The sequence below is a fragment of the Rhamphochromis longiceps genome, linkage group LG14 (genome assembly GCF_057381845.1).
Source record: "Rhamphochromis longiceps isolate RC_006_pf linkage group LG14, R_longiceps_female_GT1.1, whole genome shotgun sequence".
Classification (NCBI taxonomy): Eukaryota; Metazoa; Chordata; class Actinopteri; order Cichliformes; family Cichlidae; genus Rhamphochromis; species Rhamphochromis longiceps.
In genome coordinates, this window is record NC_140570.1 from 29140752 (window position 1) to 29155661 (window position 14910).

At 40.1% G+C, this 14910-nt stretch overlaps 1 protein-coding gene across 3 annotated transcripts; it reads right to left on the reverse strand.

The window, feature by feature from the left end:
- Positions 1-78: 78 nt before the first annotated feature.
- On the reverse strand, positions 79-12012 carry dixdc1a (DIX domain containing 1a). Of its 3 annotated transcripts, none has more exons than XM_085429219.1 (16): positions 11796-12012; positions 11394-11572; positions 7662-7819; positions 7419-7564; positions 3891-3980; positions 3585-3638; positions 3434-3484; positions 3065-3169; positions 2890-2943; positions 2704-2796; positions 1983-2060; positions 1706-1867; positions 1507-1573; positions 1210-1318; positions 924-1032; positions 79-665 (listed from the first exon to the last, which is right to left on the reverse strand). In XM_085429219.1, the coding sequence occupies exons 2-16, from the start codon at positions 11414-11416 to the stop codon at positions 582-584; spliced, it is 1383 nt and encodes a 460-aa protein (XP_085285345.1). In that variant the 5' UTR covers positions 11417-11572; positions 11796-12012; the 3' UTR covers positions 79-581. The 3 variants fall into 3 exon arrangements, with proteins under 3 accessions (XP_085285345.1, XP_085285346.1, XP_085285344.1); XM_085429220.1 differs by having other exon boundaries at positions 2704-2793; positions 11686-11827; XM_085429218.1 differs by having other exon boundaries at positions 11686-11827.
- Positions 12013-14910: the final 2898 nt, after the last annotated feature.

Consider the following 14910-nt stretch of genomic DNA (forward strand, 5'->3'; position numbering starts at 1 on the left):
GCGCGTGAGTGGAGGTGTTTAATGGCTACGAGCTGGTGTCATTACCGTATGCAGGGGGGAATAATTGACAACAAAACGAACCATGCAATAATTTATGTTTATTAAAACATCAAAATTGATGCAGAACAACAACATCAGTGTTTGGCAATCTGGAACACGTGGAAAATGTCAGTAAACACTTCTTTCTTTTTTTGAGGTTTGCATACTATGCACTGATTACAGCGTTTTAAAGCACAGCGTAGCTTGTTTTTTCATATAAAGCTAACATTATTTTATTATTCAAGTATGACTTTACTGACCATTACGTGGTAGTCCCACAAACTTATTTATGAGCTGCAAACAATGTGCGACATGCGGTCCGTAAACGAAAAAAACATTGTATCCAAATGTTTAGATTCTTCATATGAAACATTCGCTTTTAAAACATGGTTTTGTTTTGTACCTTAATGGTGTTAGCTCCATTGGTCCCAGTTTTGTGTCGTAACACTATTCTTTCTTATGGCATCAGAAGTATTTTCAGTAGCTTCCTGGTCCAGTGGGAACAGCTGAGGTTTGTAGTGACGATCTCTAGTTTTTTGGCGCTATCTCCGCTCCCCGTGATCCTCCTCAACCCACGCAACAATCTTCCCCTCCCAGCCAGGGACAACGGCTCCATCCTGAAACACCTGAAAAGCCAGCATCCAGTGTTTACATATCTGAGAGACCCATATCTATACTATAAAAGGTTTGGATAGAAAGTAAAAATGAATACTTGAGGTTATCCAATTCTTTGGGATGGAAATAAGTCTCCCCATGGTGTTTTGAAGTGCACAGTAGGCACAGCTATTATTAGCATATCTTACTCTATAACTGCCGTTTTATATTTGCCAGCTGAAGCCCAATGTGAAGAGAAATAGGGGCTGTAATTTTACTCCCACGCCTACCTCCTCTTTCACTGTGCCAAACTCTGGGTCAAGGGCCTTGAAGTGGTATCTGAAACTGCCTTGTCTGTCTACAGCTGCCTTGAAGTCTCGCAGTGTCACCTCTCCCAGCCTGGAAGCACACATATATCCAAACAAACGTTATGCTTTGGATAAACCAGCCCAGGCATCCATATGCGGCTATGGTCAACCAAAACCCAACTAACAATTTGCTTAAAAAATAAAGAACGCTCCAGTGAAGCAACACACAGCACTGTATCAAGCCACCATAAAGTGTTTATATACTCACCTTTTTGGGATGTTAATCAGAAATGGAGTGAGCGAGCGATCTGTGAAGTAGAGCACTTTAGTGGAGACGGCAGTATCCAGTCCTGGGCTGCTGTGTGAGTGCGCCATTTCTGGAAAAAAACCCAGCAAACATTGTTTTTCCACAACCAAAGTCTGAAAGGGTTCTAGCCTCACACTCAGTCATGCCCTCTCTTTGCAGCACAGTGTAATTGAATGGCACAATTTGATTTAACAGCCAGTAGAGATGTTGCGGGGGATGACAAATCCTAAACAAAAACGAGCATTTTGTTTGTCTCACTCGAGCTCGGCGGCCATGAGTCACGGTCTGTCGAGTTGGCTCTGCGTCCTGGCGATTTGAATTCCTCCTAGAAGAAGAACCAATTACTCATAGCAAACAGTCGGATGTTATCAGTTGCTGAGTCATCATTTGGCAAGTGACAGACGAGCTACTACATTTTAAAATTTCCTCTTTGAGTTGTGAGAGCGAGAGTGTGTACCCCTCTGTCCTGTCTTCGCTGGGTGTCCAGAGAGTGCAGTCTGTCCATGAGAGTGGCCACGCCCTGCTCCAGAGTGTCCAGGGTGTGATGTTGGGGGTCATGGCCGGAAAAACTGTCCCTCAAACTGCGAAGTGCTTCCCTGACGACCTGCAGCTCTTCACCCTGTGAAAAACAGTCCTCTGATACTTAAAAAGAATTGGAAAAAAATTCGAAATCATTTTGAACTGTGGACATTTACAGACATTATTGGTTAATGAGAAAATTAAAGAGTGCATACTGGTGCGCTGTGCTGGAACACTGGAGGAGATGTCGAAGCGACTGAGTTACTGTACCCGCTGCCCTCGCTCCTGAACGCCTATCAGAGACAGAGACAGTATAGACCAAGGTGAAAAGTGTTCTGAATGAAAAGTGTGATAATATTTACAAAATGTGCTCAAACTGCAATACAAAGAGCAAACACGGCCTGTGTAGCTAAAAAAACAGCCAGAAAGCTTATTCATCTAAATAAGAGCTTCACTTTTGTCCAAAAACTATAAAAAAAACATCACAACGTAGTGGGTGACATGTTTTTTTCCTATCATGATGAACACCGTGCACAGGAATCTATTTTGAGTCGATTTCACATACAGCATCCTGCTGCAAGGGATACTCACCGGTGCAAGAAATATGTATTAATCTGCCACTGAAAATAGTCTCCAACAAATGCACCATTTACTCTGATCTGAGTAACAATTTATAAAGACCACACCGCTGAGGTGTAGTGGGAAATGTAATGTTTTCTTCAAGCATCATGGTGCCTTAATATATTTATAGTTTTTGGTCTTATTGAGTAATGTTTCTCGTAAGAAGAAATATATGGGCTATCTTGCGGCAAGTACAATGTAATCACAGACCGATGCGCGATAAAAAAAACAAACAAACGTTGGTGTTATATATGAGTCCTGCATTCAAACATATGTTATTTAGCACGTATATGTGAAACCTGTCATGCTGCATACCCGTCCCAGGCTGACTTCATGTGCCTTGTGCTGAGCTTCATCAAGCTTTTGCTGCTGCTGCTGCAGTATTCTGTCCTTCCTCCCGAGCTGCTGCTATTGTGACAAGAGAGATGGATGGCACGAGGCTTTATTTGCATCTCTATGGCTAAAAGAACGCACTGACGTGTATATAATAAAAGACAATACCTCATATTCGCTAAGTAATTTGTTCCTTTCACTCAGCTTGCGTTTGAGCTCTGCCTGCAAACAGTTATATCAAGGTGATATATGAGTGCTATAGTTCTCTCACTTAAACCTGCAGCCACGAGTCAAAGAGGTCGAATATTTCATCGTGTCAAAGGGAAATCATCACTTGTCTCACATTTTCCCCCTCCAGCTGATCTTTGGCCATGTTGCACCTCAGTAGTTCCTGCTTTAGCTGCAGCACAGCATCCTCCTGCACTGCCAAGCGCTGCTGCAGAGCATCCTAATGAGAAGCAAGAGGGAGATCAAAGAATTGTCCAGAAAAGACCTGAATACTGATGAACTGCATCCACCTGCCTCATCGACAGGATCCACCCAGCTCTAAACTTCTTTTGATCTTTGTAAAGAAATGATAAATGTATAATGTATGTGATAAAACTTACAGAATCATCAGTTTGGGAGGGCGCAATAGTCAAAAAGGTTAAATATAATCCTTTAATCCATTTTACTTCACATATAAATCCCAAAACTAGAGTAAGAGGTTTACCTTGATGGCCTGAATGTGACGTGTCTCCTGTTTGTGCCTCAGAAGTTCCCTCTAAGAGCCACACAAAGGAACAACAAAAACATTAGAGAAAAGGACTCTGCCCCTAAGACAGCTCATCTATGTTAAACCTAATTACATTTACTTACTGTACCTTGAGATCAAGGGCTTCCTCCATGCTTTGGTCCAGACGACTGCGGATGAGAACCTTCAAAGGGAGAGGGTACGAGCGGGGTAATTAGAGAATGGAAAAATGTCAGAACGTATGAGGAGGCATTGGGCCTCCATGACAGTGCGCTGGCAGATCAGAGAGATTCATTTGTGCTCTATAGTGGCCACTCGTGAGACGAGTAATGGCTACAAACATCATCAGAACAGAAGGGCTGACACGGACACTTCAAGCTCGGTGGCGAGCAACTGTTGTTTGTTTTCTCAAGTTAGCAGAGAGAGGGCACTGTACCAGCTGCTGCTCGGTGTTAGCCCGGTTATCTCCAAAGCTCACGGATCCATCCTGGTCTTCCTCAGGGAGGGAGCCATGGAGCAGCAGAGCCTAAAAACCAAAACACATACAAATCTGAAGAAAACTTGCAAGCAATGATAGTTGCGACGCATGATAGAGAAACCAGGTTTCTGTGGTTGTAAATGCCTCCGTTTTTGCTAATAAAGTCAGTGAACTGAACCAAATCAAATTGAAATTACACTGACAAGTCTGTGTAAATATACAGACTGTAATGTAATATAGAGACTCTAAAACTGAAAACATAAAGGCTATTACTGTAAAAGTCACCAAAACATCTATTTTTAATTTATGAACAGTATGTGGACGTGCTGTCGCTGCACCGATATTTGTAGCTGAATACTATAAATGACCCCAAACATACCAATTAAATACCATGTGCCAAACTTATTTATTTGCACAAATTAATGAAGCTGGCAAAGATTAGCAAATTTTGTAGGATTAGCTTTGTCTTTCATATTTTTATTCTTAATTATCCTAATAATCTGTGGCTCTCTTCCACACCGTGTCTTTGTTCTGTTTCCCTTACCTCACCCCCAAACGCTTGCAGCAGTCTGCCCTGCCCTGAGCCTGATTTTGACAGAGGTTTCTTCCAGTTGAAAAGGAGTTTTTGCTTTCCACTGTTGCCAAAGGGCTTGCTTATAGGGGGTTATCTCATGCTGGGTTTTCTCTGTTTTCTTTGTATTATTGTAGGGTCTTTATCTTACAATGTAACGCTCCTTGAGGCGACTGCTGTTGTGATTTGGCGCTATATAAATGAAATTGAATTGAATTGAATGCATTGATGTCTGAATAAGACCCATTATACTGTAAGGATCTTGCACATGGAAGGTATGTTGTAACATGGCAAAGACTCAATGCTTTTCACAACCTTCTGACATTCAAATCAAGCATCAGAATTGGAAGAGAAAGGTCCTTTTATTGACTTTGAAAGTGGCATGGTTGTTGTTGCCTGTCAGGCTAGTATTACAACAAAAGTATGCAGAAGAGCATTTATAAATGCTCAGTGTGTTGAACCTTGAAGCAGATCAATTCATCATTCACAGAAGCACCAATATTAGACAATAGAAGATCTCAATGTCTGATGGTGGTGTATTGGTGTGAGGGATATTTTTGATGGCTGCACCCAGCTGTATAACGCGCCTCGTCACAGAGCTCAAATCATCCCAAACTGGTTTCTTGAACATAACAGTGTATTCACTGTACTCAGATGACCTCCACAGTCACCAAATCTCACTCCAATAAAGCACCTTTGTGATGCGGTGGACCAGATTTAAATTGTGTATGTGCAATTGACAAATCTGCAGCAACTGTGTTATGGTATCACATCAATATGGACCAAAATCTCTGAGGAATGTTTCCAGCACCTTGTTGAATGTGTGCCATGAAGAATTAAGACAGTTCTGAATCTAAAAACCAGTACTACCAGGTATTAATGCCTAATAAAGTGGCAAGTGAGTTTATATTTTATATGTATTATAAGCCTAACAAGTCTCATTTTATGATTTTCTTATAAAAGCGCCCCCTTTCACATTTTTTCATGCAACATAATTTTAATCATTTCATATAAATTATAATAGATCAGTGACTTATCCACAGTGCACTCTGCTATTCACCCTGTGACTACTGGGATAGGCTCCGACCCTTCTACGACCCCGATTGGATAAACGGAAGTAACAGAATGGACTCAAAGTATAAATCAGGTAAAAAAAAATTTCATCTTTGTCTGTTTATCTGTCAAAACACATATTATTCTTTCTAGTGGATGGCTTTATCATGCTTAGTGTGTTACATCTGGTCTATCTGTTTGGGTTTCTTTTTAATTACTTCATTTAAAAATATATTTCCATTTTTAGCATGTAGCATTTGGATCTTGTCATTTCTTTTGTCATTTCTAAGTCTTCCCAAAATCTTGTAATCTTACTGACTGCTAGTGACACTCTGGTACAATTTTATTTAGCAATTTAACTTGGAAAGTGCTGTATAATTGCAAATTAACTAAATATGCCAGAATACATGTCTATAATTAACTAAATTGAGGCATGTATTTATTTCCAATCCTCTGATGAGATTTCAGTTATACAGTCTTCATTACTTGCGCTTGGTTTACAATGTGAACTCCCTCATGAACAGAGTGTAAGCAGATTATAAAACGTTGATATGACGACCTTTCTTTAGCAGTCCTTTGTCATCGATACTTTAGTAGGAATCTGTGGGGATCTAGTGAGTAAATAATGTTGATGTGCTGCAGAAAATAACAGTGTTTTCTTTTCAGATTAGATTCTTGCTTCAGTTCTTCAGTGCACATAATAATACAAGAGTTTGGATCTTTTGAACTCCTTCAGAAGCCCGATTTCAAATGCACAATCTGCTGTGCCTTGTGAAAGCAAACCAGCTACCCCATACTGAGCTACAGTTAGCTTTGGATTCGAAAACAACCAAGGTGTGATTAAAGTGCAGACTTTCAGCTTTAATGCATGGGGTTTAACAAAAGTATTCCTTTTTTGTTAGCCATTTTTATACAAACTAACATAGTATTAAATATACACATTGATTTTAAAAATTACAGAAATTGTTTGCGGTCAGTGGCTCCCTGAAATTTAGAACCCATGCACACCACCAAGTGCTTTGTTTCATCCCTTGAGGTGCCCTGCAGGCCCTTTCTGCAGCCACCTTCAGCCGCTGCTTCAGTGTTTGGTGCTGCAGTCCATGTGCATCCCTTCTTTTTATTTTAAGAATGTACCAGATTGTTGGTTTGGCCACTGCTAGAATTTAGTCATCTCTTTGATAGTTTTATTTGGTTTTTGCATGTTTTACAACCTAATGATGGACTCCTTCACTTTTATTAGCTAATCTTTTGGACCCCACATTGAGAGTTCCAGTGAAAAGCTCTAAATCAACTCCCAGTCTTTTTTCTGCTCAGTTTGTCATAAAATAACAACAGAACAGGCATCACTTAACCATGGAGCTGCTTGTCAGTTAATTATCTAACTACTTGTGAGCATCTGATAAGACAAGATTACATAGAAAGCGGCTGTAGACATGCAAACATTTTTAAAAACTTTAAGCTAGCACTGGATGCTAACAATTTTTAAGGTTTCTTCAGACTGTTTAGTTGCATTAGGACCAACTACATGGTGATTTTTGTTTTTCACTATGGCTCTAATTTAACAACCCAGTGCCCTGATTTTATTGTAAGGACAGATAATAAATAGCCTCCTTTTTAAAATGTTTCAGTGACTCAAAACAGAGAAACAATAAAGTCAGCAAACAGAGGTATGGTGGGTTTACCTGCTGATAAAAACTGAGCTGAAAACATTTACATGCCCTGACCAAACTTTCATCCTTCTTTCTCAGAATCTATTTTTTTACTACTTGCTCCTTACTCTGTGGATTTGTTGCAAATAGGGCAGCGACCCTGTCGCTTATATCCCTTGGCCCAGAGCAGCAGTTTGTTTTGAAGTGCATTACCTGTAACCGGAACACCATCCTTCTCGCTTCTTGCATCTCCTTTTCCAGCTGCTCCTGGTGTGCATCCAGCTGCTCCTCCCAGGACTTCTCTTCCTCCTGCCCATCGTGCCCCAGGGAAGGACACAATCCACAGAGAGCCACCTCCTCTAAAAGTGGCAGAGGGACAGGGGAAATGAGGCAAGGCACCTTTTTTTTCACTGCATCATATCTGGCTCTACAAGAGTTGATGTGCAGCCAACCAACCTGTGACAGATTTCTTCTCTGTCAGCTCAGATTTGTCATCCTGAGGTTCCCCCTGGTTCTCAGGGTGATCATGGACTGTTTCTTCTTTAGGGGTGTCAGTGAGCTGGGTGATAACATACTCCTCTTTGGAGGAGTGAGCTGGGCTGGCTGAGCTGAGACTGAAACAGATGGTGGGCACAGGCAGGAATGAATGTGCTTGTATGCTGCCAAATGAGCAGCAATAAAGAAACCTAACTACATAAAATGGCGATTTGAAATTTTAAAAATTCCCAGAGGAGCACAATAATGTAAATTAATCCCGTTTGGGATAGATATTTTAACTAAATCCATTTTTGAACTCATAATGCCAACATGATGCATGATATTTCAAACAGCATTGTCTGCATCACGGGTTCACAGATTATTTTGTAGATAACAGAACTATTACAAAAGGGGGAAAAAAAGAAGAAAAGACTGAATGAACAGATTTTCAACTCATTCAAAAAATACACAGCAGGAGCAGGAATGCCTGCAAGCCTGTCATTTTCTAACAGGAAATTCTTTACATATTTTGCTCCCCCTTCGGCCATAATTTCATAACATAGTGCTGGCATGGTTTCTGAACAGCTTGTTTCCTTGCAGTTTCATGAATATAGTGTTTTTGAGAGCATCTCCAGCAGCCTGAGGTTCAGACCAGCTGTCATCTTCACTCTCCTGTGTTTGTGGACATTGGATACAGCTACTATGACCTGTGACCTATAGCATTATGCACAGTCCCTAACAGGGTAGTTTCCCTGTGTTTTTCCCTCCGAGTCTGCATGTGAAGACAAGCCTGCGACTGCATGAACAGATCTAAACGCTGTGCAAGCATGCCATAGAAAAGCATCACTACTCATCACCCTGCTCCCCAGGCTAACTAGCTGAGAATGAAGGAAAGAAAGCAAAGAATGTCCTGCTGAATTTGCTTCATATGTATGGTGGTAAGATTTTCTTCTTATGTAATAGTTAGCACTAGCTAATAGCACAGCAAAGTACTCTCTGAGGATTAAAGGACATATTCCTTTGATTAATCATAGTTAACGTCTGCTTATCAGCCACTGATCGAATCAGAAACACACCTCAAAGAATCTAATGTTAAGCAGACTTAGTGAAGCATTTCACCATTACAGCATCCAAGTTAGCATGCTAATATTTGCATATGATGGGGCTGAGAGAAATGTCTTGCAGGTAAAGAGTCATGAACAAATGCACCAGACATGTAAATTTTGTCTTGATGATTGTGCTCGATTGGAAATCAGTGAATAGCAGAGTTGTTACAATCCAAATGTATAAGGGCATACATTCCACAGCTGCTTTATTAGGTATACATGTTCAGCTGCTTGATAATATAAATGTATAATCAACCAACCACATGGCAGCAGCTCAGTAAATTAGGCATGTATACAAGGTCCTGCCTTGTATAAGGAGCATTAGGAAGGTGAGAAAAAAGATGATTTAAGTGGTTTGTTAGTGCCAAATGTGCGGGTCTGACTGTCTCAGAAACTGACAATCAACTGGGATTTTCCCACACATTTCTAGGGTTTATAGAGAATGGTCCAAAAAAGTGCAAATATCAGGTGAGCAGCAGTTCTCTGGGCAAAAATGCCCTGTTGGACATCTCCTCTGCCAGAGGTCAGAGGAGAATGGACAGACTGTTTCAAGCTGATAGGGGTGTCTGTAGCTCAGGAGGTAGAGCAGGTCGCCTACTAATGCTCCAGTCTGCAGGCCAAATATCCTTGGGCAAGGTCCTAACCCCAAATTGGTCTACAGTGCATCCATCTGAGTATAAATGTGTGAGAATGTTAGATAAGAAGCACTTACACAGAACGAGCACAGAAATTTAGCTGATAGGAAAGCAACAGTAACTCCTGTTACAACCAAAGTATGCAGAAGAGCATCTTTGAATGCTCAACTTGTGAAACCTTGAAGCAGAACACCACACTAAATGCCACTTCTTTCAGGTTAGAACAGGAATCTGAGGCTGCTTTTTGCATAGGGTTACCAAAATTAGACAACAGAAGATTGAAAAAATGTTTTATGGTCTGATGAGTCTCGATTTCTGCTTCTGCTAGATTTCTCCTTACCCATCCGACATTCAGATGGGTAGGGTCTCTTTGGTATAAATAACATGGAAGCATGGATCCAACCCGCTTTGTATAAATGGTTCAGACTGGTGGAAATATATTGGTTAGAGGAATGTTGGATCTCAATTCAATAGAGCACCACTGGGATGCTAAAATGGTTAAACATGGTTTAATGTATTATTCTTTTTATATATCAAACCATACTGAGAAAGTTATGATTAGTTTCGTCTTTCCAACTTCCCGGAAAGAGTCTCTGCACTACTGTAGGTCACATAAAAACATGAACTAAGCCTCTTATCAGAAGCTGCTGTAATTATCCTTAAGTGTTTTTCAAAAAGGGATCAAAGAAGCACCTCCTACTAATCTAGTCACTGCAGATAATAACACTCTATCATTGTCTCTAAGAGTAGTTCAATAACACATTTATTGTAAATGCTCTTTGCTGATCTCTCGCTACAAGAGAACACGTACAATCCGATAGATTTGGAACATATGGGTTTAGCAAAGATTAAGCATTGGGATTTGCAAAAGATGAGCTTCTGTGCAATAGATTAACATAATTTGATCAGTGGTGGTGGCCTGAGTGGGCCTCCATTTACTCCAATTTTTAGATACTTTGCTTTAGTATTTATACTTTTTTTGGCTACTTTGTATTCATAGCTGCTACAAACTGCTAAAACTTATTATTTCTCAATATTTATCCGACTGTTGCTTGTCATATTAGCTTTCGTAGATTAGTAGATTTAGTTGATAGCATTTTAATAGATTTTAGGCAGTGCAAGTACTTAGTCGAGCCATCAAAGAAAGATTTTCTCTATATGTTTCTTTGAGTTTTTTAAAAGAAAGAAAACTTGTAAAACCAAACCTTTCACAAAAATTATCAGATGAAAAAAAGCTGTTGTATCTTCTTTCTTTTTTTCACGTTCACCACTTTTAAAAAACCCTCAAATGCTGTGGTTCAGCGGTCAAGTCCAAACACCCGTTTTGGGAACTACTAAATTATAGATGACAGTGTATTAAATAATCCAAACTACTTTCACCTCATTTTTCTACAACAGTAAAGTGCAGCTTATTCATCTTTTATAACATATCAGTGACAGTTTGTGTCATCATCAATCTTTTTGACTGATGTGTTCAGCACTGACCTTAAAGGACCAGTTAAATAAAGCAGGTCATTGTAAACATGGTGCAAAGTGAAAAAGAAGATAAAGTTATCAGATTAAAGTAAAGAATAATGTAAATCAGTCTAATCAATTTAAACTTATATCTGAATCGTGGCACGGCATACACAGAAATAGCTGTTAGAGAGAGGTTGCTAGGCAATAGCAGCTCGGCTCACACAGACACACACAGGGACACACCCACACCTACTGCACTGTAAACACCGAACAATAACCTGCACAGCTTGGCTTTCAAGATCAAGCTGTTCGGATGAAACGCAATTCCATGACTAAGACTGAGATTCACATGCGGTTGAAGTGATAAATCTGTTTTATAGTGTTGTGATTGTAGACTTACATATACATATATATATATATATATATATATATCTGCCACTGATGCATCCCTGCATTGTCAACAATAGCAGTAGCCTGAATTGCCGTACTGTTCATATTAAAATAGCACTTACCATTTCATCTGTTTGGCTCCCATGCTGGTGTTTACAGGCTTAACCTCCCATACAGTCCGCGCCCCACATCTGGGTGATGCCCTGCGTCTCAGTCAGGACCATAGCCCAAACACAGCCAGAGGCAGCAGGGAGGGGAACAGCCCTGAAAGCCGCAAGCAGAGGAGTCTCCACGTCGCACACTGTGTTCAATCAGAAATAACAGCACGTTTAAATCCTCTCCAACAGCATATTCCTAAAACATAAAGCTCAAAATCCTAATCAAAAGCCCCCAAACCCTTCCCCTAAATCATACCAAGGCTCAGTCGTTGCTGGCAGGGGGAGATAGGGAGAGACAGACAGAGAGAGGATTGGAGCTCAGCAGCACCAGTGACTGAAATCTGCCTGGTTTCTCATTGCACTCGCCTTGTGGTGGAGCTCACCAGCTCCCATTCACGAACACAATGTTTTTTGTTCCTTACGGACAAGAACTGATGCAGCTCTTGTGCATCTTTTTCACCCTTTTTGCATTCATTCTCCTGTCCCCTCCCTCCCTCTCCTTCCCCTCTTTTCTCTTCTGCTTGGCCGAACTGGCTTTGTATCACTCCTTCCTTCGTTCGGTGAGAGAGAGGATGTCAGACATGGCTCTGTCTGGGTGTGTTCACCCTCCCCCTCTCCCTTATTCCTCCTCCCTGCTTTCCCTACAGCTCTCTCCTTTCACAAGGAGGAAGAGGTGGGAGTTGTTCTCCTTCTCCTTTTCTCTCCATGTACTGCATATACCTGCAGCTAAAATGAGAAATGACATTCTGATTTTTAAAAACAGGAAAATTAGCAGACTTTTGTTTGTTGATAAAACCACAGGCTTGTATAACAACATACCATACAGGCCAAGCCATTACCAGAGGGTAATTATATATTTACAGAGTCAGAGGAAATAGGGAGGTACTTAAGGAGAAAATGGTATTTATAGAGTGGACGCATCAGCCTGGAAAACCAGCTCTTCTCACTTCTGTGTCTTGTATGTACTGAAAAGCATTTCAATGCTAATGCGCTACAACGTCAGAGGCATCAGATTAAACTCAAATTTTTAAAAAAGTGTCAGCTTCATAATTTGAACACCAGGCAGCAGAAACAAAAGAATTTCTTTGACATGTACAGCCAGTGTTAAGTATTCCTTTGAAAGGCGTTTTTGGCAGATTACGCTGTCATTAAGTTGTTAGAAGTGTTGGCAGTGTCATCAGCAGGAAGGAAAAAAAAGCAACCAAAAAACGTGAAGTAGGTCTCAACGTGGCAGCTTGCAGTTCTGCCCATAACAAAATGACAGCGTCTTAAATTCCCTATGAGCACCATCGATGCATGCTTCAATGAGCTACTTTACTGTAGAGCCATGAATATGTATGTAACCCACCATACAAATGCCGCATTAGATTTATGCAGAGAAACAGCAGAGGCAAAAGCAAGCTGTCATGCCGACAGCTATTTGTGCTAAATCAAAATGACAAAAATATTTAAATTTGTTGGGATACCTACAATAAGTGAAAAATGTTTGAATCACACACAAAATATATTTTTGTAATTTCAAAAATATAAAGTGTTATTAGTCCCACATTCCGTGTATCCCTTTATTACGACTGCCATGTGCGGTTATCTTTTTCTAGTGTATATTTGAAAAAACCCTTTTAATACTTTAGTAGCTTTTGCTCATTTTCCAGCTCCATATTTTTGTTCTACTAGAGTAGCTTTGCACAATTTAGAGTTCAGAATAATCCCTATTTATCTGATACTGGGCTTTAGGGCAGCCCTCTTACCTTAAGGCTCATTATTTGGCATTTTGGAAACGTAATCAATCCACGGTATATAACAGAAAGTAAGGAAATGCACAATAGGTCACCTTTTAGAAGAATGTGATGCTCATACAAACTAAGGTTTGTTACACTCTCCGTTCCTAAAAGCATCTGCATGCAAGGAATGAGCAGATAAGGTGTCAGAAGCTTATGAGAAACCACTTTATGGAGGTCACAAAAGGTCAAATTATATATTTGTTCTTATTAAATACTGATGGGGTGGGGAGGTTAATATTTTCTTATAAGCCCTTTCAAAAGAAAATGTATTTTTCAACTCAACCCTATGTCTTCAAAAATAACTCCAATATACATTATTGAACAGTCCTTGACTCTTTCAAGATTTTACCCCTCCACGAACCATGAACACTGTTTACACATCCTCACAGCTCAAACATGACCACCAAGCCCTGCAAATCAAATTCTATCGTAATGACGCTCATAATAAGTCATCTGAACCTCACCTAATCGGCCAAAGCTACACAATCAAGCATCAAATGAGCTTCGTGCTACAGGTCAGAAGGAAGGTCAGCGTCCACTTATGGGCTAATCAGTGGCTGTAATTTTGAATCTGCGCACGGTTTCCTTCACAGCAGCAATATGTGGACTAAATGAGACATCGCAGTGCATTTAAAATCAAGAGTCAGCAAAAACACCTAACGGCTGGATCATGTGGGATTTCATTCAAATCAGTTGTAGGCTGACATCTGTTTGTCTGTCTAACAACAGTATTTGTTGTAAGACAGACAAACAGATGAATAAAATTCTGGTGAGCACTGTTTGGGTCTTTCAGTTATTTAAGATGCATTATTTGACCGTCCTCTACCTTGATTTTGCAAGCAGGAAGACTTCCTATCAGGTAAATAAAAAACAGACTGAAAATCCACCCACACCCATCTATCCACAGGCTTAAATAACTAAATTCAAAAGTAGCTTTGTCAACAAGGATGAAAAAATGGAATTGTTTACAAATAACAATAATAACACTAAGAGGCTCCAATATTATGCAGAAAGTGCACTGATTAGTTTGGCGACTTCAATAACTTCATGGAAACCTTTTTCTTGAAACAGCCTTATAAGGTTGTTTGCGTTCCATCATGAGCTGATTCCTTTTTTTCTCGGTATTACTTTGAATATTTTTTCCCCAATATTGAAAAAACAAGGACAAACTCAGGTGCCCTAAAGGCAGACAATGATGATTTGGCAGAGCAAGACGTGATTGAGGGAAGTGTTTTTATCAGGCACTGTTGGATTCATGTACGGATGATATATAAACAATGACTTTGCTGTTCAAAGTGTGGTGCCAAAGTCATTCCACCACTGGGGATCCAGGCAATGAGAAAAAAAGCCAGTTTGCCACAGAGACAGCATGCAGTCAGCCTATTTGTAAATCAAATGAGTTGCTAAAATAGAGCGTGCTTGCATGGTCACTATGGGTTTTTGTATCAAATTACTAACATACCTTAAACAAAAGTTATCTATGTTTTCCCCCCTTCATTTCAGTGACCTTCAAACAGATAACCATGAAGCTGATAAGAGTTTCCCCCTAGGAAGTTGATGCATTTTTTTAGTCAATTTAGAAGGAAGTATTTTTGTTTGGGAGATAACATTGGAGAGCGAAAACAAAGCCAACATCTTTTAGATTAAACCACTTGTGTACATATTGACTACATAACTGAAACCAATGTGAAAAATTATTT

Bases quoted from the DNA above. Each gene is read 5' to 3' on its own strand.
- dixdc1a (XM_085429219.1), bottom strand. From the start codon at position 11,416: ATGGGAGCCAAACAGATGAAATG. The intron at 3,170-3,433 runs GTAAACCTCTTA...GCTTCTCATTAG, and splicing joins GTCACATTCAGGCCATCAAG to GATGCTCTGCAGCAGCGCTT. The intron at 2,061-2,703 runs GTATGCAGCATG...TGTCTCTGATAG, and splicing joins ATGAAGTCAGCCTGGGACGG to GCGTTCAGGAGCGAGGGCAG.